The 27,899-nt window shown below is 39.5% G+C and overlaps 1 protein-coding gene across 1 annotated transcript in view; it reads right to left on the minus strand.

Moving 5' to 3' along the window:
* Smc1b (structural maintenance of chromosomes 1B) overlaps positions 1 to 27,899 on the minus strand; it is an 82,526-nt gene that overhangs the window by 51,392 nt on the left and 3,235 nt on the right. The window contains exons 3-11 of the mRNA XM_004650386.2: positions 26,925 to 27,037; positions 26,429 to 26,632; positions 22,277 to 22,515; positions 18,395 to 18,653; positions 16,692 to 16,832; positions 8,561 to 8,643; positions 7,261 to 7,468; positions 2,604 to 2,789; positions 879 to 1,058 (exon numbers count right to left, since the gene is read on the minus strand). Of these exons, the coding sequence (XP_004650443.2) occupies positions 879 to 1,058; positions 2,604 to 2,789; positions 7,261 to 7,468; positions 8,561 to 8,643; positions 16,692 to 16,832; positions 18,395 to 18,653; positions 22,277 to 22,515; positions 26,429 to 26,632; positions 26,925 to 27,037 (1,613 nt within the window). The remainder of the gene's footprint in view (positions 1 to 878; positions 1,059 to 2,603; positions 2,790 to 7,260; positions 7,469 to 8,560; positions 8,644 to 16,691; positions 16,833 to 18,394; positions 18,654 to 22,276; positions 22,516 to 26,428; positions 26,633 to 26,924; positions 27,038 to 27,899) is intronic.

Consider the following 27,899-nt stretch of genomic DNA (forward strand, 5'->3'; position numbering starts at 1 on the left):
AACTTAGGTGTTCTGAATGCTAGGTTCCCAGCTGATGGATATTTGGGAATTAATGCCTCCTGGAGAGAGTGTATTGTTGGGGGTGGGCTTATGGGTATTAAAGCCAGTTTCCCCTTGCCAGTGTTTGGCACACCCTCCTGTTGCTGTGGTCCACCTTATGTTGGCCAGAGGGTGATGTCCACCCTCTGCTCATGCCATCGTTTTCCCCTGCCATCGTGGAGCTACCCCTCGAGCCTATAAGCCAAAATAAACATCTTTTTCCCAGAAGCTGCTCTTGGTTGGGTGATTTCTACCAGCAATGCGAACCTGACTGCAACCATGTGGCATCTATTCAATTATTTTACCCAACATAAAACAGAAAGAAATTAAAAGTCCATAGAAAGCCGGGTGTGGTAGCACACACCTTTAATCTCAGCACTTGGAAGGCAGAGGTAGGAGGATCACCAAGAGTTTGAGGACACCATGAGACTACACCGTGAATTCCAGGTCAGCTTGGACTAGAGTGAGACCTTACCTTGAAAAACCAATAAAAATAAAAATAAAGCCCATAGAATAGAGTTTAGATTTAAAAAATTATGTGTGTGTGTGTGTGTGTATCAAAATAAAATAAAAACAGCCCAGTTGTGGTAGTTCACACCTATAATCCCAGCACCAAGAAGGCTGAGGTAGGGAAACTGCCATGAGTTCAAGGCTAGAATTTTTTAAAATTCAACTAAATATTACTAAAATTACTGAAGTGCCATAAACAGCTTAGGTCCTATGTTGGTTTTCCTTATAAAACATATAAAAGCGTATGTAAATGTGTGTGGGCAAGAGAAAGAAAGAGGCCTTATAACTACTCCTTCATTTTATCCAAATATGTAGTGCAGTTCTCTTACTTTCTGTCTTTCAGGTCCACTGAATGCAACATGTCTTGCTTCTTCCACCGTCTCACAGACCAGACCATTTCCACAAACAAACTGAATGACTTTCTTTAGCTGAGGAAACTGAGTCTTTATCACATCAATCACCATTTTACACCCCTTAATCTCCCTTAGTCTTTCATTTATTGGCTTGATCTGAAATGTTAAAAAAAGATGTGACATACAAATTATAGTAAAATAAAAACAAATGCTCATTATGTTCATAGGGAAGCAAGGCAGCCAAAGATTATCCCCATGTTCCACTCTCCCAATCCCACGTTCGCCAGACACACAAAGGTAAGGCAAGCACAAGGTTGCACATGCCCACTAGATTGTACAAGCATCTGGAATTTGACTGCAATGGCTGAGGCCCTAGCACACCAATTCTATTTCTCTCTCTCTCTAAAATACTAATAAACAAATAATTTATTTTTTAAAAAAACTGGAATCATCAAAATCCAGAAACTGGAATTTCCAGATTCAGCTGTGACTAACTAGTTAGGACAAAGCAATACATAGAGAGTGTTTCATGCTCTCTAAATCATAAAATCTAGCAGTAAGTGACACCCATGTAGATGCATGTCAAGGAGCAGCACACTCTAGATCTTTAAAGAACCATCAGCTTAGATGATTTGTGTTGCTTAACAGAAGCAAGATCATGCTTGCTCGTTTTTAGTAATAAATTGCAGATATGTCTAAGAAGGTCTGAAGGCTTTTATAATCATCCAGATGCAATTGCCACCTTGTGTATTTGGCTTATGTGGGTCCTGGGGAATCGAACCAGTGTCCTTTGGCTTTGCAGCCAAACACCTTAAATGCTAAGCCATCTCCCCAGCCCCAGAATATTTTCTTTAGTAGCTAGTGGAAAAAGTTCACTTATAGCTATCAATCACATGACAGAGCTCCTGCTTCGGGAATTTAGATTTTGGATACATTAAGGCATAACAATACATATTTAAGAGCTCAAAATTAACTTGTATGTTGGTTTTAATCAGGTGTCCCCCAGACTTGTGTGTTTTGAATGTCTGGTTCCCAGCTGGTGGCAATTTGGAAGGAAGGTGGAGCCTTGCTGAAGGAGGAGTGTTATTGGGGGTATTGGAATTGAGGTTCATATCCTGTGTTAGCTGGCTCACCCTCCTGCTGCTGTTCTCCACCTGATGTTGGCAAGAAAGTGATGTCTACCCTCTGTCCTGCCATGCTTTTCCCTGTAATCATGGAGCTTCCCCTTGAGACTGTAAGCCAAAATCCTTTCCTTCCATTATCCATTTTGGGTCAGGTGCTTTATCCCAGCAATGAGAAAACCACAAGAGCCTGCTTTACCAGGCATTGACATCTTACACCAAATATTTACATCTGAGTTGGCATCTTATCAAGAGTCTATGTGTTATCCATTTCCCATACTTTGTTGTAGAGCAAAATGTATTGTTGGGTAGTAGACAGAGTTGTGTACTGCCAGAACAATGGAATCAAAGATATGAAGGTAGAAGTGAAGACAAGATTAGGAAGAATGACATGTATTAAGAATGGTAGCAGCCATGTAATTGTCAATCTGCCAGGAGAGTCACACCAGCTTTTTGAATGACCAGCTGGCTGACATCCAAACTACATGTTTTTTCACAGCTACCAGTTTTAGGCAATAATGATATACTTAAATAGCAAGACTAGATCACTACTTAATACCAAAAATGACAGATTTCTTACATCAAGGTAATCTAGAGCAAGGAATGTCTCAGGTTCAGCTCTTTCTTCCTTCAGAAATCGAATACAATCTCTTGCAACCTTTTCAGAGGCTACAATGATGGCAACAATGTACCGTCCAAAAAGTTTAGTCACAGCCAGCTGGTATTTTTTATGAATAGGGTGGCATAAGTCAAGCAGTCTTCCGAACTTAGCAGGTTTCCAGAAAAAAAGAAAAAAGAAAGGAAAACAAATACATTAGTGAGGAGCATATAATTCCTTACTTTCTAATGTTACAAACTTATAAAAATGATCTATGCATAAGTCACATTCAAATGGATCTGAATTTCATTATGAAATTCCCATAAAAATGCCACATTAGGGCTGGAGAGATGGCTTAGCAGTTAAGCACTTGCCTGTGAAGCCTAAGGATGCCAGTTTGAGGCTCGATTGCCCAGGACCCACATTAGCCAGATGCACAACAGGGCACATGCATGTGGAGTTCATTTGCAGTGGCTGGAAGCCCTGGTGCACCCATTCTCTCTCTCTCTGCCTCTTTCTCTGTCTGTCACTCTCAAATAAAAAAAAATAAACAAAAATGCCACATTAAGAGTATTAACTAGTGACTAAAGCAATTAAGATTCACTTGAAAGTGGCACTTTCTTATGAACCTAGACTTTGAAATGAGGCGTTACCTGGAAAACCCTTTTAGTGGGTTGATATTGCTGGGGTACATTCTAATACTAGGCTGTCTTATCTGTAAAGTAACTACTCCTACCTCAGAGTCTATATAGTTCAGTATTTTTAGTTTTTGTTTCCAGTAGTAAAATGGTTGTTTTTGAAATGAACATATATATTCATTGGCAGTATCTACAGTGGTTTGACTTATTAAAACCAAAGGTATTAATTACTTGAGTTTCAAAAGTAGCAGGGACTTCTGTAGGTGACAAGACTGTAAAGTTGACTAAGACATGGCCTCTGTGCTCACAGACCTCATGATTCCTTTCAGGAAACAAGTACTCCATTTTCTATAAGATGACATGCAAGGATGTTCCAGGGGGAACTAGTACCATGAGAACTCTGAAAAAAGGATTTCTTTAAAAAGTTTTTTTGTATCAACACTAAAAGCATTTGTGCCAAGGACATATGTAATGAGAATTCACTACTTCTTTTTATTCAAGGATCCTTATCACCTTAGGTATTATACTCTGACATAAAAAGAATAATTTTTCTCAAAAAATAAGAGTATTAAAATGAATCTTTAACAAAATATTAAAATATTTTATAAAAGTACAGTAATTAGAGCTGGGCATAGTGGTACATGCCTTTAATCCCAGCACTTGTGAGGCAGAAGTGGGAGGATCACTGTGAGTTCAAGGCCACCCTGAGACTACATAGCGAATTTCAGGTCAGCGTGGGCTAGAGTTAAGATCCTACCTCGAAAATCCAAAACAAAACAAAACAAAAGTACAGTAATTAAATGATGTTCATTCACTACCTTGTTCATTAGACAAGAATCTATATGGTACCTACAACATACAGGTACTAAGACAAATATTGCTAATCAAAACATACTCTTTGGAGCCAGGTGTGGTGGTTGGTACACACCTTGAATCCCAGCACTCAGGCAAAGGTAGGAAGATCACCATTGAGGCTACTCTAACACTACAAAGTACATTCCAGGTCAGCATGGGCTAGAGTGAGGCACTACCTTGAAGTTGCCCCCCCCAAAAAAAACCCCATATTCTTCTAATCTCATAAATTTTCAGTCTAGTAAGGGAGACCCTAATAGACAATATAACCACATGAATGTGTGAAATAGAGCTAGACACTGTGACAAAATACACAGTACTCTGAGGATGCCTCACAGGCACCAGGTTGGCCTAAGAAGTCTGGGATGACTTTCCATGAAGAAAATGGTATTTGAGCTTATATCTAAAGAACAGTCAAGAATGAGAGAGACTGAAGTTCAAATTCTTTTCCAGAAATTATCTGAGCATCAAGTCATCCTAAATAAATGTTTCCCAAACTATTTGAATGTTTAATTTTGTGCCTTTATGCTCTTTCTTCTATTTGCTGGCTTTAAGCAATTTCCTTACAAGTAGATGTTCCTTATCTCTTCTCTCCTCTAATTGTTTAAAAATCCTTTCTACTTCTTAAGCCTTCATTATCTCAAGCCTTCTTTTGGGTCAGTAGCTTTATTGCCAGCTATGTAATCCATTCATGCTATTACTATTTCATTTGTTAGTACTCCTTGTTACTTCTAATTAAAAAAAAATATTTTATTAAGCTGGGTGGTGCATGCCTTTAATCCCAGCTCTTGGGAGTTAGAGGGAGGAGGATCACCATGAGTTTAAGGCCACCCTGAGACTACATAGTGAATTCCAGGTCAGCCTGAGCTACAGTGAGACCCTACCTCGAAAAAAAAATATATTGTTATTTATTTATTTGACAGAGAAAGGGGGAGGAAGGGAGACTGAGAAAGAGAATGGGTGCACCAGGGCCTCCAGCCACTGCAAATGAACTCCAGACGCATGTGTCCCCTTCAGTATCTGGCTAACGTGGGTCCTGGGGAATCAAACCTAGGTCCTTTGGCTTTGCAGGCAAACGCCTTAACCGCTAAGCCATCCCTCCAGCCCCAAACAAGTGTCTTTAACCACTGAAACATCTTCCCAACTCAAGAAAATACTTTGAGTCTCTAGCTCTCTCTCTCCAGAGTTTGTAATTAGTATACTATGGCAAGGTTCTTCCACCTTGAGATAGGAAGAAAAGTCTCATTGTGGTGGTAGGGATTTAAAAGCCCTTCAATTTAATGAAGAAAGCTAGTCTTCTCTTCCCTCAGACCACTAGAAGCTTACATTCCCTGACTCACAGTGTTTAATTCCCATCAGCTGGAAAAGGAATGCAGGCTTGTTTCTTGCTAGATCAGAGAAACTAGGTGAGAGCTCAGGAATAAGTCAATTTATCAATGTAGCTTCTACTGAGTTTAGGACAAGCAATCCTGTACTTAAAAAATAATAATTCTGGGTTATTGCCATTACCTACCACTAGGTTTAGCTATTGATCCAGCTTTTAAATAAGTTTGTGTTGTTTTCTTAAGAATTGAGGGAGCAAGATTCTCAAACCAGCCCCATTCCTTCAGCACTATAATCAAAGCAAACAGAATAAGAGTATCAAGAGAGAGCTGGGAATACAACTTAACTGAGGCAGTGCTTACCTCACATGCATGAGGCCCTAGGTTCCATCCTCAGCAACACAAAAAAACTTATGAACATTTTATTACTTTATTTATTTGTATGTGTATGTGTGTGTGTGAGAGAGAGAGAGAGAGAAAGAAAGTGAGAGAGAACATGGGAGTGTCAGGGCCTCCAGCCACTGCAAAAGAACTCCAGATGCATGTGCCACCATGTGCATCTGGCTTATGTAGGTACTGGGAAATCGAAACTTGGTCCTTAGGCTTTGCAGGCAAGCACTTTAACCACTAAGCTATCTCTTCAGCCCTAATTTGTAAACATTTTCCAAGAAAGGTCTTCCATTAAAAAAAAAAAAAAAGATGCTGGAAAGGAGATAAAGAAGGTAGCTATATGGATGTGATACCATGAAGGCCAATGGCATGTATTTTGAAATAAAACCACTGTGGAAATGAAATTAACGTTGTCAGATGCTGAAAATAGACCATTCCAACATAAGGTACACTGATGTGACAACATTCAGATTCCAGGCCCTTGAGACCAAAGGAAATGATGCTGCGAGGCTAGCACACAGAGCCAGAGGGGCATCGTATTTTAGCCGATAAAATATACTTAGCGGGCTGGAGAGATGGCTTAGCGGTTACGCGCTTGCCTGTGAAGCCTAAGGACCCCGGTTCAAGGCTCGGTTCCCCAGGTCCCACGTTAGCCAGATGCACAAGGGGGCGCACGCGTCTGGAGTTCGTTTGCAGAGGCTGGAAGCCCTGGCACGCCCATTCTCTCTCTCTCTCCCTCTATCTGCCTTTCTCTCTGTGTCTGTCGCTCTCAAATAAATAAATAAAAAATTTAAAAATATATATATATATACTTAGCAATATTAGATATAGTTAGACTTAGAAAATAAAAATATGGGGCTGGAGAGATTGCTTAGAGGTTAAGGCATTTGCCTGCAGAGCCAAAGGATCCTGGTTCAATTCCCCAGGACCCACATAAGCCAGATGAACAAGCAGGTGCATGCATCTGGAGTTCGTTTGCAGTGGCTGAAGGCCCAGGAGCACCCATTCTCTCCCTCTTTCTCTCTCGTTCTCTCTCTCTGTCTCTTTGTCTCTCTCATATAAATAAATAAATTTTAAAAAAGAAAATAAAAATATGGCAATGATGCCGTGTGTGTGTGGGGGGGGGGGTTATGTGTGTAAAAACCCAGCCCACGAAGAACAACTATGTGATACCATCTGTTTCATTTGGGAAGCTGGCCATAATATATACTTGCAAGATAGTGTGTTCGTGTTAATGCTTCTCAATAATTACTTATTTATAAACACTCCTGGAAGTTATTTACCTCTTACTCTATTTACTTTTATGAATATAATCAAAATATGAAATTTCTGGAATAACTCTGCTTCCTAAAGTGTTTTTTTCTAACCCCAAATAAGATTATTTTCATAAAATGGAAGAGCTCAGCTGTTTTTGTTTTAATTATTCATTCTATTTACCACAGAATCTGGGTGAAGTCTTTTAAGGTTTTCCAGAACTTCTGCTCTCTTTTGCTCACATTTCCCCTCATGGTTTTCAATTCCAGCATTCCTTAATTCAGTTGTAATAAGATTCAATTCTTCATTAACTTCAGACATCCTTGATTTTGTGGCTCCAATTTCATCTAGCAAAGCTTCCTCTTGCTGTTTTTTCTCCTTCAAGCAATCCCTACAATAAAAATAATCATAACAACCTCAAATCTAGGAATGACCAGGTAGAACATAACCTTATCTGGCATTACAGTAGAACAGGGTAGTCCTCTACTAATTTTTAAAGAATTAAAAAAATAGGTGAGGCATAGTGGTACATGCCTTTAATCCCAGCACTTGGGAGGCAGAGGTAGGAGAATTGCTGTGGGTTCGAGGCCACCCTGAGACTACATAGTAAATTCCAGGTCAGTCTGGGCTAGAGCAAAACCCTACCTTGAAAAACAAAAGTAAATAAAAAGAATTTTAAAAATACAATGCCTAACCTCAAACACGGGCAAAAGTGCTTTTGATCATTCTTTGTTGTTTCAAAAAGTACAGGATTTATGGATAATATAACTGGATCATTATAAGTATAGAAACCACAAACTCATCCAAAAATACTTCACTGTAGATACCTTGGGTGTATTAGCTTTTATAACAAAATTTATTCTTTCTTTCTTTCTTTTTTTCTTTTTTTGGTTTTTTGAAGTAGGGTCTCGCTCTAGCCCAGGCTGACCTAGAATTCACTATGTAGTCTCAGTGTAGCCTTGAACTCATGGCAATCCTCCTAACTCTGCCTCCCAAGTTCTGGGATTAAAGGTGTGAGCCACCACACCTGCCTTATTATTTCTTAATAAAATACCAACACCATAAGGAAATTTTGTAAGTTTTATCACCAATACATGTTTATATTTGATTTTTTAAATATTTTATTTATTTAGTGGTTAAGCATATTTTTTAAATCTTAGTACATAGACCTTATTAAATGCTGTTCCATTCCCCAGAGAAGATCCTTCATTACAAAAGTTTTCTATAAGCCAAGAGTTTGGAATGGTACTCTGATAACAAAATATGTAAGAAATACTTGACCAATAAAACCATATAAGACCTCTATGAAGTCAACTTTTCCACAACTCCCCCCAGGAAGCCTACTAAGTTTCACTGCACATGCATTTTAATAATTTATAATAGAGTGAGAATATAACACAGTAGGAGCAGTGATTTGCTATACACAGAAATATGCTAGACCTGAGATACAAGAAAACTGCAAGAATAGTTTTTCTCTACCTACATGCAAGCTTTTGTATACTCCTCCAACTTCTCTATTCGTTTCTTATGATCTTCTATTTGCTCTTTTACTTGTTTCAGATTTCCCTAAAATATGAAATAAAACCTAGGATTAATCATTATAGCACTCTAAAGAAATAAGATTACATGCTTAGAATTTTCTGTAGTGTAAATTGTTATAAATTAGAAACACACTAAATGTAACAATATGAAAATATTTATGAGAGGGTCTGAGGATATAGCTTAGTTAGTAAAGTGCCTGCCTCACAAGCACATGGACCTGAGTTCAAACCCCAGAACCCACATAAAAACGCTGGGCTTTGGGCACATACCTATAATCCCAGCATTGGAAAGGATCCCTAGAGCTCCCTGGCCAGCCAATCCAGCCTAACTGGTGAGCTCCAGGCCAGTGAGAAAGCCTGTTTTACAAAAGGTGAATGACATGCATAAGGACGACACCTGAGGCTGTCTTCTGGCCTCCACATGCACATTGCCCACACGAACATGCATACACTCATATACTCATGGATAAAAATTAAAGGAGATAAAATTTTAATTGAGGCCATCTCATATAGGGCTTTGAGATCTCACATATCAGAGTTCAAGTCTTTAATCAATCATTTGCTAAATATTTTACATCCAGTAATTTTACTGGTAAATTCAAACTCCAAGCAGATTATTTTCAAATGCCTCTACTATTCTAATCTGACCTTCAAACTAATTCATTCCATAAATTCACTGGCTACCATATTATAGGACGAGCGGTACAACAATGAATGGGATAGAATCCTGGCCCTCAAGGACTAATATCTGGTGGGACAGGCAATAAGTGATTCCAGTAAAGTAGTTCAGTGTCACATTGGTATAGGAGCCTGGAGGGCAACTGTTAGGTATGTCTACAGGACTTCACAGAAGTCTTGCTCTGTTCACCCTTTACCATTAAACTTTAGCACAGCAGTCCCTCTTTCCTGAAGAGGGCAAGCTCTATGGTATTTCACAAGTACCACAAAGAGTACTGAATCCTACTCATACTATGTTTTTCCCTATACATACATACATATTAGGATAACAGTTAATCTATAAATAAGGCATAGTAATTTTTTTTTTAAAATAATATAACAATTGCAACAGTACAGGAAGTTATTTAAAACTTACAATAGGGCTGGGAGATGGCTTAGTGGTTAAAAGCACTTGCTGCTTAGGCATGAAGGCCTTGGGGGCCTGAGACTGATTCCTCAGAACCCACATTAAAAATCTGGCCATGGCCACACTTGTCAATAATCCCAGTCCATATGCAGAGGGGAGACCAGAGAATCAATGGGGCTCACTGACTGAAAATAGCAGCTCCAGGCTGAGGGACAGACCCCACCTTAAGGAAGTATACAGATGAGCAATAGAGGGCATCCAGAGTTCTCTCACCTCTGCATGCACACATGCACACACCACACACCACACCACATATACTGTACACACACGCATTTAAAAATTAAATAAAACTTGCAATAAATTTTTTATTTCTAAAATTTTTCATTTGTATGGCCATAGATAACCAAAGCCTTGAAAAATGAAACTAGATGGGGCAGGGAGTATGATACTCTCCAGCTGGTTTCAGATTTTTTTTTCTTTTAAGGTGGAGTATTACTCTAGCCAGGCTGACCTGGAATTCACTATGTAGTCTCAGGGTGGCCTTGAACTCACAGCAATTCCCCTACCTCTGCCTTCTGAGTGCTGAGATTAAAGGTGTTCACCACCATACCAGGCCTGATTTCAGATTTTTAACCTTTCTTCTATCACATTCGTCCCACATAAATAAGACTAATCTACACACTGTGTTACTAGATGATCTAAAACCATGCATTTATAAAAATAAAAGCAATTCTTTCAGTATGTACCAGGAAAGAGAAGAAATACTAAGTTTTCAAGTAAAAGGAAGCAAACATTCTGGGCAATTATTATCCTTTTTACTCATCACAGATTCACTAACAAGCATTTATATGCTAGGTGTAGAGTTATAAAAATGAGCAAGACATGGTTCCAAGAGGTCCCAAGGGAATTCTATGCTCTTAAGAATTCCTTCCTGCCGGGCATGGTGGCGCACACCTTTAATCCCAGCATTTGGGAGGCAGAGGTAGGAGGATTGCCATGAGTTTGAGGCCACCCTGAGACTACATAGTAAATTCCAGGTCAGCCTGGGCTAAAGCAAGACCCTGCCTCAAAAAAAAACAAGAACAACAAAAAAAGAATTCCTTCCATTCAGAGAGGAAAAACAAGATTTCCTAATGAGAATTACCAACTTCACTCTACTGGGTACACCTATCTCTATGCCTTTACTGTGCTGTGCTAGATGGATCCTTTAGGATTACTGCTTTAATCTACCAGGTAGGTTTCTTAGAACTCATTACCTAAAGGCTTGGGAACAAATTCAGACATGGCTTAGGATGAAGAACAGGCTTCACCGGGGAAAATGTAAAAGGTCATGCAAGTTCAGTAGGCACAGGATCCCTTTCCTCTCACCACCCCACAGAGGAGTGTCTGGCTTGTTAACCCTCTGGACACATAATGTGGGCGATTACCCTGGTGACCAGGTAGGTTTCTTAGAACTCATTACCTAAAGGCTTGGGAACAAATTCAGACATGGCTTAGGATGAAGAACAGGCTTCACCGGGGAAAATGTAAAAGGTCATGCAAGTTCTGTTGCCGTCAGGTTCCCATTGCTGGTAGAAATCACCCAACTAAGTAGCTTGTGGGGAAAAGAGGTTTATTTTGGCTTACAGGCTCAAGGGGAAGCTCCACAATGGCAGGGGATAATGATGGTATAAGCAAAGGGTGGACATCATCCCCTGGCCAACATATGGTGGACAATAACAGGAGAATGTGCCAAACACTGGCATGGGGAAACTGGCAATAACACCCATAAGCCCACCCCCAACAACACACTGCCTCCATGAGACTTTAATTCCCAAATCTCCAACAGCTGAGAACCTAGCATTCAGAATACCTAAGTTTATGGGGGACACCTGAATCAAACCACCACAGTGTCTGAGAAATCAACTATTATCCAGCATCAATAGTCTCAAGTCTTGTGGAAAATGATAGACTCTTTCCTGTGTATGACAGGGATATCATCAAGCCGAGTTAGGGTGTGACTCTGCTTATTACTTTTTCATATCAAAACATCAATTCAATCAATGGACATATTTATGAATTCTGCCTTTAACAAGTTTTATCAATTAATTGTAGTTTTGTACAATCTGCTAAGAAACACTGGACAAAGACTAAGAACAATGAGTAAGTACAAAAGGAAGAAATTATTTTTTAAAAATAGTTTTTATTAGCTGGGTGTAGTGGCGCACGCCTTTAATCATAGCACTCGGGAGGCACAGGTAGGAGGATTGCTGTGAGTTCGAGGCCACCCTGAGACTACAGAGTAAATTCCAGGTCAGCCTGGACCAGAGTAAGACCCTACCTCAAAAAAACAAACAAAAAAAATAGTATTTACTTGACAGAGAAAGAAGCTGAGAGTGAATGGGCATATCAGGGCCTCTAGGCAGTGTGAACAAACTCCAAACGCGTGCACCGCCTCATGCATCTGGCTTACGTGGGTCCTGGGGAACCGAACCTGGGTGTTTGGCTTTGCAGACAAATGCCTTAACTGCTAAGCCATCCTTCTAGCCCAGAAATTATTTTTTAAAAATATTTTTAAGCAGAGAAAGATAGAAGAGACTGAGAAAATGGATATGCCAGGGCCTTCAGCTACTTTAAACAAACTCCAGATTGCATGTGCCACTTTGTGCATCTGGCTTTACGTGCGTACTGGGGACTCAAACCCAAGTGGTTAGGCTTTGCAGGCAACTACCTCAACTGCTGGGCCATCTCTACAGCCCAAAAAGAAATTATTATACTTTTGGTGTGTCTGTAGTATTGTGTTGTGGTTTGTGTGTAACTAGTGTATGTATGCATGTGAGCAGAATCATGCACATCCATGTGAGAAAAACATCTGGGGTCTCCCTCTGAAGTAATTCCACTTTATTTTCTTAAGATGGAGTTTCTCACTGAACTAGAGCTTCCATTTCTTTGGTCAGACTGACCAGTAAACTCCAACAATTCTCCAGTCCACCCCCCACAGGACTGGGGTTATAAGCACACATGGCCACACCCAGATACAGATTTTTTTTTTTGGTTTCTCAAGGTAGGATCTTACTCTAGCCACACTGACCTGAAATTCATTATGTAGTCCCAGGCTGGCCTCAAACTCATAGGGATCCTACCACCTCAGCCTCCTGAGTGCTCAGATTAGAGGTGTGTACTATCACACCCAGATTTTTTTTTTAAATAAAAAATGTTTTTATTTTGCCTGTGATGGATGTCATCTAGGTAATTCCTGAGGCATCCTCAAGGAATCATTCCCAATTGTTGCACTGTAAAATGTTTGGCTTCTTTTTAGTGGCACTAATTTCTTTAATACTTTTAATAGTTTTTTATTAATTATGGGCATACTAAGTATGGATATGTCATGTGTTGGTACCATCCTTTCCCTTGTCTCTGCCCCATTCTCCTGGTGGCCCTCCTCAGTGGGGTTGCAGCATGTTTTCCCCATGGGGTTGTGGGCTATGCGTAGTGGGAGCAGCACTTTTATTGGGGAGAGGCAGTGCCTCTGGCCATGATAACACCCCAGATTTTATGTGGGAATTGAACTCATATCAAATCAGATCCTCTCGGGCCTTAACACTTGCACAGGAAGTGCTCTTACCCACTGAGCCATCTCCCCACCCCCAGCCTCAATAAATTGTTATCTCTTTTCTGAAGGTAGGGAGAAGAGGGACAGGGAAGGCTTAATGGTATCAATAAACAAGGAACTTAACAATAAAGATAAAAAATAAAAAGGCATTATTCTAAGCAGCTGAAATGTATGTTCCAGGCAAAATAAGCAGTACGAAGATCTTTAGGCAGAAACTTGTCTGCCTAGAGAAGGCCAATACAAACAGATCAAGGAATGAAGGAAAGCAAGAAAATAAGTCTGACAGATGTGCCATGGCTCAAGGAACATTGCAGAAGAGGCTGTGGAAAGACTGTAAGAGACACAGCATGGGTAGGAATACCCTGAGACATACCCCCTTACCTAACGGCCAGCTCATAGGGACTGACTGAGGCCTTCATGACCCCACAGTGATTACTATAACCCCACTGAAGAGGGCATCCTGGATAATGGGAATTGTGGCAAGAAGATAATAGTATGCAACCTGTTATTATATATCATTTTTAATTTTAAAAAAGAAAGTTTGAGAAGCAAATAAGGGTTAGAGGTATGAGAAAAAAATCAGTCAAGCCCAGGTAGGTCACCTAAGGTGGTAATATTCTCATACAACCTACACATATATTCCTATATACTTTAAATACTCTCTGGATTATTTAAAACACCTAATACAATGTAAATGCTACATGGATATGTTATACTGCTTTGTTTAGGGAAGGACATTTAGGGAATAAATGTTCAATGAACATGTATCCCTGATCATTTTCAATCTTCAGTTAAATTGAACGTATAGATGCGAGACCCACAAGTAGAGATATGAGTATTATTTGTCATAATGTACTCAAAGGACTTTGCATTCACTCGTATTATAATAATTAGGATTTTTGCCAGGTGTGGGGGCACACGCCTTTAATCCCAGCACTCAGGAGGCAGAGGTAGGATTGCCGTGAGTTCAAGGCCACCCTGAGACTCCATAGTAATTCCAGGTCAGCCTGGCTTACCTCGAAAAAAAAAAAAAAAAGGATTTTTGCATATTATGTGGTATGAATATGCATGTTCATATGCACAAGGGTACTAAGTATGCATGTGATGCCAGAGTTGACATTGGGTGTCTTCCTCAATATCTCCACCTTATTATTATTATTCTTTTGTTTTTGTTTTTTGAGGTAAGGTCTCACTCTGGTCCAGGCTGATCTGGAACTAACTATGTAGTCTCAGGGTGGCCTTGACCTCAGAGCAATCCTCCTACCTCTGCCTCCCAAGTGCTGGGATTAAAGGCATGTGTGCCACCATGCCTGGCATCTCCACCTTATTTTTGAGACAAGGTCTCTCTCTAAACCTGGAGCTCACCCATCCTGCTAGACAAACTAGCCAGCAGGCCCTGGGGGATTCTCCTTTCTCTGCCTCTCCACACTGAGATGATAGGTGTACACCACCATGCTTGGCATTTTATGTGGGCATTGGGGATCCAAACTTGGGTCTTCCTTCTTGCACAGAAGTGCTTCACTGACTGAGCCATCTCCCAAGACCCATGATACTTACTCCCCCACCCCCATCCTCTTACTCCTCCTAATCCCACTGAACATATTAAGAACAGAACTGTCTTCTGATCAGTCAGAAAACACTGGAAGCTGAGGAAATGGCTTCAGTGGATACTTGCCATGCAAGATTTATGACCTGAGTTCAGATCCTAGAACCCATGTAAAGTCAGATGTGTTAGTATGAGCATCTGTAATCCTACGGTGCCAATGGAAAGATGAGAGGTGGAAATAGGAGAATCCCTATGATGCTTGCAGGCTAGTAAGGTGAATGCAGTGGTGAGCAAGATCCTGTTTCAGGGCTGGAGAGATTGCTTAGTGGTTACTATACTTGCCTGCCACAAAGCCAAAGGACCCAAGTTTGATTCCCCAGGACCCATGTAAGCCAGATGCACAAGGTGGTGCATGCATCTGAAGTTCATTTGCAGTAGATGGATGCCCTGGAGTGGCCATTCACTCTCTCCCCCCCCCCCCGCAACTCTCTGCCCCTCTCTTTCTTAAATAAATAAATAAATAAATATTTTGAAAAAAGATGCTGCTTCAAAGGAAGGTGGAAGATGAGGATTGATACCTTAAGTTACGGTCTGAGTTCCACAAATACACTACGACACACAAGTGTCCAACTCACATACAGAAACACAGACATCTTCCACACAGACAAAAGAACTTCATACATGAGTGAAGGCACTGTCTATTCCTGTTTTAACTACCAAGGGGCACTTAAGTACTATTATAAGCAACACCCCCCCCCACAAAAAAAATCCACTTTTTTCACTGCTCTGCGGGGATCAAATCCAAATTTTCAGTGCTCTAACACCGAACTCTTCTAAGTCCCTTGGGATTTTTTTAAATTGCTTATGTTTGGGGCTGGAACCTGGAAGATAGCCAGACCCCAGTTAGCTCAGTTAGTGCTGGAAGGTGCTACATGAGCCACTGGGGGAAAGGAACCAACATCTGTCTGAGTAACCTGAGGTCTAAGCTACTCAGAAGCAAACAACTTGACTCCACACAAGTGAAATAGTGGCACACAGCCTTGGTGGGTAACCAACTGCTTTCAGATTGCCTAACAGATCTGCTTAATGGAAAGGAACCCATATCTGGAACTGGGAAACAAGTCAGAATCATATTCAGACAATGATTTTGCTTTACAATATCAAGCTCCCATTAATTGTGGGCTTTATGAGGGACTTCACCCATTGAATTCTCTCTAAATAATGGTTATCCCATTTAACATGTGTTGACTTCACTCTCTGTTGGAGAATCTGCTGCTTTTTCTCAGACGGGTGTGGGGCCTGAGGAGATAAACGACCAATCACACTTCAGCCGAGCCCCAGCTGAAACCAAAGAGGAATTGGGGAGGTGAGTAAGAGCGCTGCATTCTCGGTGAACCTGACAATCAGTGCCAGGGTGAAGGAAATAAGTCACTGAGGACACTCAACACCTACCAAAGCAGAGATCCAGAAGCTCCTAAGAGCCACCACTGAAGCAGACTTAAAACATACCCAACATGGCTCAGGGAATTTTGTGGAAGAGGAGAGCACAAAGACTGTTAGACCCACAAGTTGGGACATTATGCCCAGAGGCATTGGCTCTCCCTAATAACTGACTGCTGCTCCCACAATGCACAACCCACAATCCCCATAGGGATAACCTGCATCCCCAACGAGGAGGGCCCCTTTGGAAAAGGGGCAGGGATGAGGGAAAGGATGGTACCAACGTGTGTTTTTCCATACTAAGTAGTCCATAACTAAGAAAAATAAATTTAAAAAAGAAAATGTTAATACAAAAGGGATTACCATTTTATTGAGCATGATTCTAAATCAGTACTGTACAACCCATAGTACCTGAACTTCTCCATGCCTCCTCTTTTCAAATGCTAGTCTTTCCTTTTCTGCTTTCTGCTCCCACTGTAGCTTCTCCAGTTGTTGGGTCATTATAGCTACTTTCCTTCTCACTTGTTCCTTTAGCTCTTTGTAACGATCCAGCTATAGAAACCACATTGACAGTTTCTTTCAGTGAAATTAGTTGTATGACATCATGTACTAGAAGATGATCTTATCAAACCCTTATATGTGTTAGATCATAATGAGCCATCTTCTCCAAGTAAAACATGAACATAATATGAAGCTTTATTTAAAACTCTTTAGATTAAGCAACAAAGCATTTAAAATAAACCTGTAATAAGGTCTGTCAGAAAATTCTGAGAAAACTGGTACTAGAGAAAATCTTTGTTGTTTACATAGTCACAATTCTTTTTGTATATGCTGTGATGTAACATTATCATAAAATTGAGAGAGAAATAATAAAAATTTAGTTGAGAGACTGGAGAAATGACTTGGTAGTTAAGGCATTTGCCTACAAAATCTAATGTACCAGGTTCAATTCCCCCATACCCACATAAAATCCAGATGCACAAAGTGGTGCATGCATCTGGAAGTCATTTGCAGTGGCTAGAGGCTATAGAGTGCCATTCTCACTTTCTCCTTGCAAATAAATATATATTTTTTAATTTCATTGGAAGTGTTTGAAACTATCAGCTACATTTTTTATTTACTACTGACTCATAATTAAATCTTGTACATTGTACTACGGTAGACATTAATATATTACTGAACACTTAAAATCACTCTAGTTTCTCCCATCAGTTAAATCTCTTCAAAGAAAGCCAGGTGTGGTGACGCACACCTTTAATCCCAGCACTCAGGAGGCAGAGGTAGGAGGATTGCCGTGAGCTCAAGGCCACCCTGAGACTCCATACTGAATTCCAGGTCAGCCTGGGCTAGAGTGAGACCCTACCTTGAAAAAAAAAACTCTTCAAAGAAACCATTTTTGGGGGGCTTAGTGGTTAAGGCATTTGCCTGCAAAGCCAAAGGACCCAGGTTCAATTCCCCATGACCCAGGTAAGCCAGATGCACAAGATAGCACATGCATTTGGAGTTTGTTTGCAGTGGCTGGAGGCCCTGGCGTGCCCATTCTCTCTCTCCCTCTGTCAAATAACTAAAAGTAAAATACATTTGAAAAAACCTTTTTTAAAGAAACCATTTTCTCTATCCAAGAGAATGGTTTTATCTCATAAATAATAAGTTACCTACTTAGCACTTATTATATTATACCATATAATTTTGTGCTTTCACTAACTCTTAAGTTTTATATATAATTTTATTTATTTATTTACTTGGGGAGGGGAGAGAATGGGCACACCAGGGCTTCTAGCCACTGCAAATGAACTCTAGATGCATGTGCCCCTTTGTGCATTTGGCTTATGTGGGGCCTGGAGAATTAAACAGGGATACTCTGGCTTTGCAGGAAAATGCCTTAACTCCTAAGCCATCTCTCCAGGCCAACTTATAAATTTTATAATGTCATCTAATTATATATGGAAAAATAACTTAAAGTTTAAATTTTGATTCTGCATATAAATTAAAAAATCAAATTCCCTTCATTTACATTTTGAGAATAATCTCTTAAACTATCAGAAGTCATCCTTTAAATTCTCTTCTAGTTAAAACTCAAACAATAGAAAATTATGATATTTTCATTTTTTCACCTGACTAGCTTGCAATTCAATGTCCTGCCCTTTATGCAAGATTTCTTCTTCAACCTGCTTTTCAAAACTTTTCCATGCACTATCTAAGTCAACCAGCTCTGCCTCTAGGGCTCTAATGTCATCTTCCTGTTTAGAACATTGTTTTTCGTTGTCCTTTATTGATTTCTTAGACACATCCAATTTTTTGAGATGATGAGAAGTATTTTCTTTAGCTTTAATGTACTGGGGTCTCTTCTGATTTAAAAGTGCATCAAGAGATCTAAAAAGAAAGAAAATATTGTTTTAAAAATTAATTTTGTAATATATAAAGTAAAACAATTTTGATCAAATCATATCCAAAACTAAATTATAAAAGTTAATTTTCAGAGACTGGCAGCAATTGACAGAGGTTAGGCACAGTAGAGGGAGGATTGAATAGATGAAGTGCCACACATGTTTTAAGTGTTAAAAGCTAACATACTTTACATGATGAGAGAAAAAAAAATGCATAGATGAATTAGTGGTACTAGATGGAATGTAGAGTATGATACAAGACTGTGTTACAAAGGCATGAAGCAACTTTCTGTAACACTTAAAAAAGGGGGAGGGATTAGAGAAATAGCTTAGCAGTTAAGGTGCTTGCCTGAAAAGCTTAAGGACCAAGGTTCAATTTCCTAGTACCCACATAAAGCCAGATGCACAAAGTGGTACATGCATCTGGAGTTTGTTTGCAGCAACTAGAGGCCCTAGCTCACTTGCTCGCTTGCTCTCTCTGCTTGCAAATAAATAATAAAAACTTTTTAAGGAAGCATGAGACACACTAAGAAAATAATAATGTCTAGACATTAACAATATGTCAACAATTGGTTTATAAATTATGATATAACATAACTTAGATATTAATAAGAGAAATAGTATGGGACTATGGAAACATGACTATTCTTATAATTTTTCTGTATATCTAAAAGTATTACAAAGTAAAAATTCGTTTTAAAAAGCCAACTTCCGCTGGGCATGGTGGCACATACCTTTAATCCCAGCACTCAGGAGGCAGAGGTAAGACATGAATTGAGGCCACCCTGATATTACATAGAGACCTCCAGGTGAGCCTAAGCTAGAGAAAGAACCTACCTCAATAAACAAAACAACAATGATCAATGTGTCCTGCAATTCACATTAATTCTCATAGTAGCTGTGTTCTTCATTAAAAAAAAAAAAAAAGACCAAGTATGCTTTATCCCAGAGATGCAGGGATGGTTCAATATATGCAAATCTATAAATGTAATACATCATATAAATGGATTGAAGGACAAAAATCACATGATCATCTCATTAGACGCAGAGAAAGCATTTGACAAAATCCAACATCCCGTCATGATAAAAGTCCCACAGAGACTGGGAATAGAAGGAACATATCTCAATATAATAAAGGCTATTTATGACAAGCCTACAGCCAACATATTACTAAATAGGGAAAAACTAGAAGCTTTTCAACTAAAATCAGGAACAAGACAAGGGTGTCCACTGTTCCCATTTTTATTTAATATAGTTCTGGAAGTCTTAGCCATAGCAATAAGGCAAGAGACACACATAAAAGGAAAGGAAGAGATCAAGTTATCATTATTTGCAGATGACATGATTCTATATATAAAGGACCTTAAAGACTCTACCAGCAAACTGTTAGAGCTGATAAAAACCTACAGCCACATAGCAGGATACAAAATAAATACACAGAAATCAGTAGCCTTCATATATGCTAACAACAAACACACAGAGGATGAAATCAGAGAATCACTCCCATTCACAACTGCATCAAAAAAATAAAGTACCTTGGAATAAACCTAAGCAAGGAAATGAAGAATCTCTACAATGATAACTTTAAAACACTCAAGCAAGAAATTGCAGAAGACACTAGGAAGTGGGAAAACATCCCTTGTTCCTGGATTGGAAGAATCAATATTGTGAAAATGGCAATCTTAACAAAAGCAATCTATACATTTAATGCAATCCCCATCAAAATTCCACAGACATTCTTCATGGAAATAGAAAAAACAATCCAAAAATTCATTTGGAATCACAAAAAACCTCGAATATCTAAAATAATACTGAGCAAAAAATAAATAAATAAAATAAGGCTGGTGTTATCACCATACCTGATTTTAACCTATACTATAGAGCCATAGTAACAAAAACAGTGTGGTACTGGCACAAAAACAGACATGTAGATCAATAGAACAGAATAGAAGACTCAGATGTAAGTCCAGGTAGCTATAGCCACCTGATATTCGATAAAAATGCCAAAAATACTCATTAGAGAAAAGACAGCCTCTTCAGCAAATGGTATTAGGAAACCTGAATATGTATCTGTAGGAGGATGAAAAGAGATCCTTCTATCTCTCCACACACAAGAATTAAGTCCAAATGGATTAAAGACCTTAACATCAGACCAGAAACTCTCAAACTGCTAGAGGAAAAAGTAGGGGAAACCCTTCAACATGTTGGTCTTGGCAAAGACTTTCTGAATACAACCCCAATTGCTCAGGCAATAAAACCACAGATTAATCACTGGGACCTCATGAAATTACAAAGATTTTGCACTGCAAAGGACACAGTGAATAAAGCAAAGAGGCAACCTACAGAATGGGAAAAAATCTTCGCCAGCTATATATCCGATAGAGGATTAATATCTAGCATATACAAAGAACTTAAAAAGTTAACTAATAAAGAATCAAACAAGCCAATCAAAAAATGGGCTATGGAGCTAAATAGAGACTTCTCAAAAAAAGAAATAAGAATGGCATATAAGCATCTAAAAAATGTTCTACATCACTAGTCATCAGGGAAATGCAGATTAAAACTACATTCAGATTCCATCTCACTCCTGTCAGATGGGCTACCATCATGAAAACAAATGATCATAAATGTTGGCGGGGATGTGGAAAAAGAGGAAGCCTTCTACACTGTTGGTGGGAATGCAATCTTGTCCAGCCATTGTGGAAATCAGTGTGGAGGTTCCTAAAACAGGTAAAGATTGATCTACCATATGACCCAGCTATAGCACTCCTAGACATATATCCTAAGGACTCATCTCCTTTCCTTAGAAGTACCTGCTCAACCATGTTTACTGCTGCTCAATTTATAATAGCTGGGAAATGGAACCAGCCTAGATGTCCCTCAACTGATGAGTGGATAATGAAGATATGGCACATTTATACAATGGAGTTCTACTCAGCGGTAAAGAAAAATGAAGTTATGAAATTTGCAGAAAAATGGATAGATCTGGAAAGGATTATACTAAGTGAGGTAACCCAGGCCCAGAAAGCCAAGTGCCACCTGTTCTCCCTCATACGTGGATCCTAGTTTCAGATGATTGGGCTTCTGCGTGAGAAGGAAAAAACTCAGTAGCAGAGGCCAGTAAGTTAAAAAGGAGATACACAGGGAAGAGAAAGGAAGGGAGGAGGGTACTTAATAGGTTGGTACTGTATATATGTAAGTAGAATGATTAAGATGGGGAGGGGATATGATGGAGAATGGAATTTTAAAGGGGAAAATGGGGGGGGGTGATTACCGTGGGATATTTTTTATAATCATGGAAAATGTTAATAAATATTTGAGAAAAAAAGAAAAGAAAAATCAAAACAATGGCTGGAGGGATGGTTTAGTGGTTAAGGCACTTGCCTGCAAAACCAAAGGACCCAAGTTTGATTTCCCTGGACCCATGTAAGCCAGATATACAAGTTTAAGTATGCGTCTGGAGTTTGTCTGCAAGTGGCTGGAGGCCCTCATGCACCATTCTCTCTGTGTCTCTCAAATAAATATTTTTAAAGTTAACTTTCAAAGCATTAACTTTATTTTAATTAATCTACATAACATAACTCTTAATACCTATTTTCAAAAACTTACTTCAGTTCTTTTTCTGTTTGGTGTAGTTGTCTAGTTAGTACTCCATGATCCTTTTTCTTGGATTTAAGTGTGTTTTCATGATGAGAAAGAGTCTCTTTTATGTCATTCAAATTCCTGTTCATATGCTCTAGCTCGGTGTTCAGAAAATTAATTTTTTTCTCATTATAATATAGTTGAAAAAGCTTCAGTTGTATTCTGTTTGTTTTCAATTCCTCAAGGAGGCTTTGGTAACGCTCTGCCTATAAAACAGGTCAGTTCAACAAACATTAAAAGGGTCTATGTCTAGGTCCCTTTTCACAGACTCACCTATTCTACCAACATAAGATTTCCTTAATAAATTTTTACTCATGTCATTAAAAAACAGTTGTTGTTGGGTGTGGTGGCACACACCTTTAATCCCAGCACTTGGGAGACAGAGGTACAGGGATCACCATGAGTTCAAGGCCACAAGACTACACAGTGAATTCCAGGTCAGCCTGAACTAGAGTGAAACCCTACCTCCAAAAAAAGAAAAAAAAAAAAAGAAACAGTTGTGGGTTTTTTTGGTTGTTTGTTCTTATTACAGGGTCCCATGTAGCCCAGGTTGGCCCTGAACTTGTATCTAAGGATGACCTTGAACTTCTCACCTTCCTCCTTCCACCTGCTAAGTTTTGGCATTAAAGGCACACACCACCACACCTGGCCAGGAAACAGTATTCTTGGCATTTGAAGGTTTCTGGATATACTTCTAAAACAAAACAGTAACCAATGAAGAGTTGTATATTCAAGTACTTGGTGCATGGTGGTAACAATGACACGCCCCTGTCGGTCTGGGTTCTCAACCCATTTCTGTTTTGACCTGTGTCTGGCCAATTGACACTGTTGGCATTAGCTTACTCAGTTTGTAAACCAAAGGTAATGTTATTTGAATTTAAGATTCCTAAACCACTTGAAATTCAATGACTCCAACTAAAACTTCTGTTGTAAGAAGTAATTTTTAGAACCCGGGCACGGCAGCGCATGCCTTTAATCCCAGCAACTGGGAGGCAGAGGTAGGAGGATCACCATGAGTTCCAGGCCACCCTGAGACAACATAGTGAATTCCAAGTCAGCCTGGACTAGAGTGATACCCTACCTGGAAAAAAACAAACAAAAGAAAAAAAAAGTAATTTTTATACTGAGAAAACAAGTGGATAGCTTTAAATTACATGTGAGAACAAGAATCTCCTTAACACTGGAACAATTAAAAAAAGCGTGGGGGGATAAAACAGATCTCAATCAACAAAGTATTTAAAGTAACAGGTAAATAGCTGATATTGGAAACAAAATATTATAGGAAGTTGAACTATTCTAATTGTCCTAACAATGTCTGAAGTTCTGTGACTGTGTAAGCTACATTTCAGTGTTCTATAAATGTTATGTTCTCTTACTGCCCACTCCTTTTCACTAGTAAACTCAGGAACATACATACACATTCAAAAATGTGAAAGGGTTGGTTTCAGCTGAGTGAAATAGCACTTGACTAGTAAGCACAAGGCCCTGGGTTCAGTCCTCAGCATGAAAACAAAATAAAAAAAACTGCATGAAACTGAGAAACATTACTAATGAGAAATGTACCCATCCTTCATTTATTTCTTCAAATATTTAATGAGTGCTACATGCTATACATGTTTTATGCACTAAGGGCATGGTGGAAAACAAGGCAAACCACCCCTATTCTCATAAGGCTTACATTCCAGTATCCTAATGGAGGGTCAGAAAAGAAACCAGGTATCAAATAAGCAAATAATCAACAAAGCAACTTTATATGGCAGTGTATGTTAGAAGAAATAAAACAGGTAACATGGTAGTAGAAGGGAAGGGATGCTAATGCTTTCAAGAGGAAACAGTAATTTTGGGGAAGTATGCATGACAAAATATCTGCCATGGAAGAATCAGGAGTACTGACGAGAATCTGGTGATCTTCTACTACTAAGTCAGATCTTAAAGACCACAAAACAGGGCTGGAGAGATGGCTTAGCGGTTAACCGCTTGCCTGTGAAGCCTAAGGACCCCAGTTTGAGGCTCGGTTCCCCAGGTCCCACGTTAGCCAGATGCACAAGGGGGCGCACGCGTCTGGACTTCGTTTGCAGAGGCTGGAAGCCTTGGCGTACCCATTCTCTCTCTCTCCCTCTATCTGTCTTTCTCTCTGTGTCTGTCGCTCTCAAATAAATAAATAAATAAATAATTAAAAAAAAAGACCACAAAACATAAAATAATGTTGCTGATCTAATGTGGTTTGGAAATGTTACTTTTCATTAAAATATACCAGCATGCTAACGTGTACTCTGATTTATCAGTTTTCAATTTTTTTTGAAGTTTAGAAAGATTAGAGAGAGAGAACTTATAGAACTTATAGTGCTCCTGCTGGGAGGTATGGGGAAGGTAACCTGGAAATGGGAAATCCCCACTTGGAGATTCTGATTGGGCTCTTTTATGGGAACTTACTGGATGGGGGCTGAGCTGATCAGTTCAGTTCAGTTCACATGAATCGAGGTAAGGTTTCAGTCTAGCCCAGACTGACCTGGAATTCACTATGTAGTCTTAGGGTAACCTCGAACTCACAGTGATCCTCTTACCTCCTGAGTGCTGGGATTAATGGCATGTGTCACCACCCCCGGCTTCCACAAAAATTTTTGAGTCTGAATTTCAAAAGTACTAAATATTGGTAAACATAATCCATCTTAAAAAGCTTTTAGGAAGCCAGGCATGGTGGTGCATGCCTTTAATTCTAGCACTCGGGAGGCATAGGTAGGAGGATTGCTATGAGTTCGAGGCCACCCGAGACTAATAGTGAATTCCAGGTCAGCCTGAACTAGAGTGAGACCCTACCTTGAAAAGAAAAAAAAACAAAAAAACAAAAAAACAAAAAAACAAAACCCTTTAGGGCCCTCCGTTATTTTTTAAAGTGTGTGTGTATGTATGGTCATATATGCCATGCATGCATGTAGAGGTCAGAGGACAATTTTGGGGTGTTAGTGCTTAATCTTCTCTGAGACATGGTCTCTTGCTGCTACAAACAAACTGCCAGACCACAAAGAAACATCAGACTAGCAGGCCCTCAAGCTTAACATTTTACTGACTCAACCTCCCACTGTCATAACTGATTAGACATTGGGATCACAGATGTACAACTGCATCCAGCTTTATGTGGGTCCTGGGAAATTGAACCTGCATTAGCAGGCTTTGTAAGCAAGCACCTTTAACTACTGAGCCATTTCCCCACCCCTCAAGCATTTTATGAATGTACAAGAGTCAAGATTCAAAAGCTTACATGCCTCTGCCAGGTAAGGCAGACACATTCAAATGTTTGTATGTAATTACCAACCAGGCTTTGTCTTACATTATTTAAAAAATCTTCTTGAGGGCTAGATAGATGGCTTACCGGTTACTGCGCTTGTCTGCAAAACCAAAGGATCAAGGTTCAATTCCCCAGTACCTACATAAAGCCAGATGCACAAGATGGTGCATGCATCTGGAGCTCATTTGCAGTTCCTAGAAGGCCCTGGTATACCCATTCTCTCCGCCCCCCTCTCTCTCTCCCTCCCTCCTTCTTCTCTCTCTCTCTCTCTCTCTCATAAATAAGGAAATAAAATATTTTCTAAAATTCTTGGTAGGCTGAAACCAAAAGCTACCAATTTTAACAGAGAGAGAGAGAGAGAGATTGAAAGTGTGTTGCAATGTATGTGTAGTTTTTTTTACCCAGAGGAGGTGAGGTGTACTTCTCCATCATTCTTCTCCCTGTTTTCTTGAGGCAAATCTCTTGTTGAACCTGGAGCTGCTATTTTTAGTCAAACTGACTCCAGACCAGCAAGTCGTATGATTCTCTCTTGCCATCTAGCAGGTGTGCAGCAAGCAGTCCTTTTACCCACTGAGTCATCTCTTTAGCCCCTAGAAAGCCTTTGTATCCAACATTTACTTAACTGGTTACATCTTTTTTTTTTTTTTTTTTCCCCCGAGGTAAGGTTTCACTCTAGCCCAGGTTGACCTGGAATTCACTATGGAGTCTCAGGGTGGCCTCGAACTCACGGCGATCCTCCTACCTCTGCCTCCCAAGTGCTGGGATTAAAGGCGTGCGCCACCACGCCCGGCTGGTTACATCTTTAAACTGGCTTTATCTTCAGGATACCTTACCTCTTCTTTCTCTAATTTTGCATGCCTGCGCTCTGCAGCTACATTTTTTTTCTTATTAAAATGAAACTGTGCATCTTCTTCAGCTTTTTGTAACTTTCTCTTCTTTTCTTCGTATTCTTTTATAAGCTCTCCTGAAGTGCTGATTTCCTCAAAGAATTGGGCTCTTTCTTTGGGCTTCTTCATTGAAATTGATTCTACAGTTCCCTATGAATAATAGAAAAGGCACAACATGTAAAATAGAGTAATGGGGGCTGGAGAGATGGCTTAGCAGTTAAGGTGTTTGCATGCAAAGCCAAAGGATCTCTGTTTGATTCCCCAGGACCCACATAAGTCAGATGTACAAGGCGGCGCATGTGTCTGGAGTTCATTTGTAGTGGCTGGAGGCCCTGGCGTGCCCATTCTCTCTCAAATAAACAAATAAATGAAAACAAAGTTTAAAAAATGTAGTAATGTATTTTTAAAACCAGGAATCAAATAAACTTCTGTAACTACTTACCTGAAAAATTAGACAGTTTCGGGCTTTGACTTTTATGCCTATCTTTTCCAACTCTGCTATGTATGCAGAACGACTCACGGAACTATCATTAAAATGAAATTCTGAACATCCCCCTAAACAAAATATATTGAAACAGTTAAACAATAATATGCTTTTATATTAAATGCATTTAGTCAGTCAATAAATCTGTTATATAACAAGAACTATTCTATAGCCCTAAATAAAACAGAAAAAAGCCTCTGATCTAAAGTAGCTTATATCCTAGTCAGGAATATAAACCAAAGTAAGATAAGGAGATGGAGATATGGCTTAGTGGTTAAGGCACTTGCCTGCGAAGCCCAGGGACCCAGGTTCATTCAATTCCCTAGTACCCATGTAAGCCAGATGTACAAGGTGGAACAAATATATGTATGTATGTATGTGTGTGTGTATATATATATATGTGTGTATATATATATATATATATATATATATTTGTGTGTGTGTGTGTGTGTGTGTGTGTGTGTGTGTGTGTGTCCATTTTTTATTTTATTTATTTGAGAGCGATAGGCACAGAGAGAAAGACAGATAGAGGGGGAGAGAGAGAACGGGTGTGCCAGGGCCTCCAGCCACTGCAAACGAGCTCCAGACGCGTGTGCTCCCTTGTGCATCTGGGTAACGTGGGGGGTCCTGGGGAACCGAGCCTCGAACCAGGATCCTTAGGCTTCACAGGCAAGCACTTAACTGCTAAGCCATCTTTCCAGCCTGGTGGAACAATTTTTAAAAAGATATGTAAGTAAAATAAATAGTCTGTCAGAAAGTGGTATTTGTAAGTCATGCAAAAGAATCAGAAAGGAGAAAGACAGAAAACCAGCCAACAAATATTACAGGAATGAAAATGGTGAAACACTTGAATTACACATCTAATGTAATCTGTGATTGTATCTAAGGAAGCCAATAAGACAGTTGTATGCTTTAGAAATGTTTTAATGAAGC

Source organism: Jaculus jaculus, chromosome 6 (assembly GCF_020740685.1).
Source record: "Jaculus jaculus isolate mJacJac1 chromosome 6, mJacJac1.mat.Y.cur, whole genome shotgun sequence".
Taxonomy (NCBI): Eukaryota; Metazoa; Chordata; class Mammalia; order Rodentia; family Dipodidae; genus Jaculus; species Jaculus jaculus.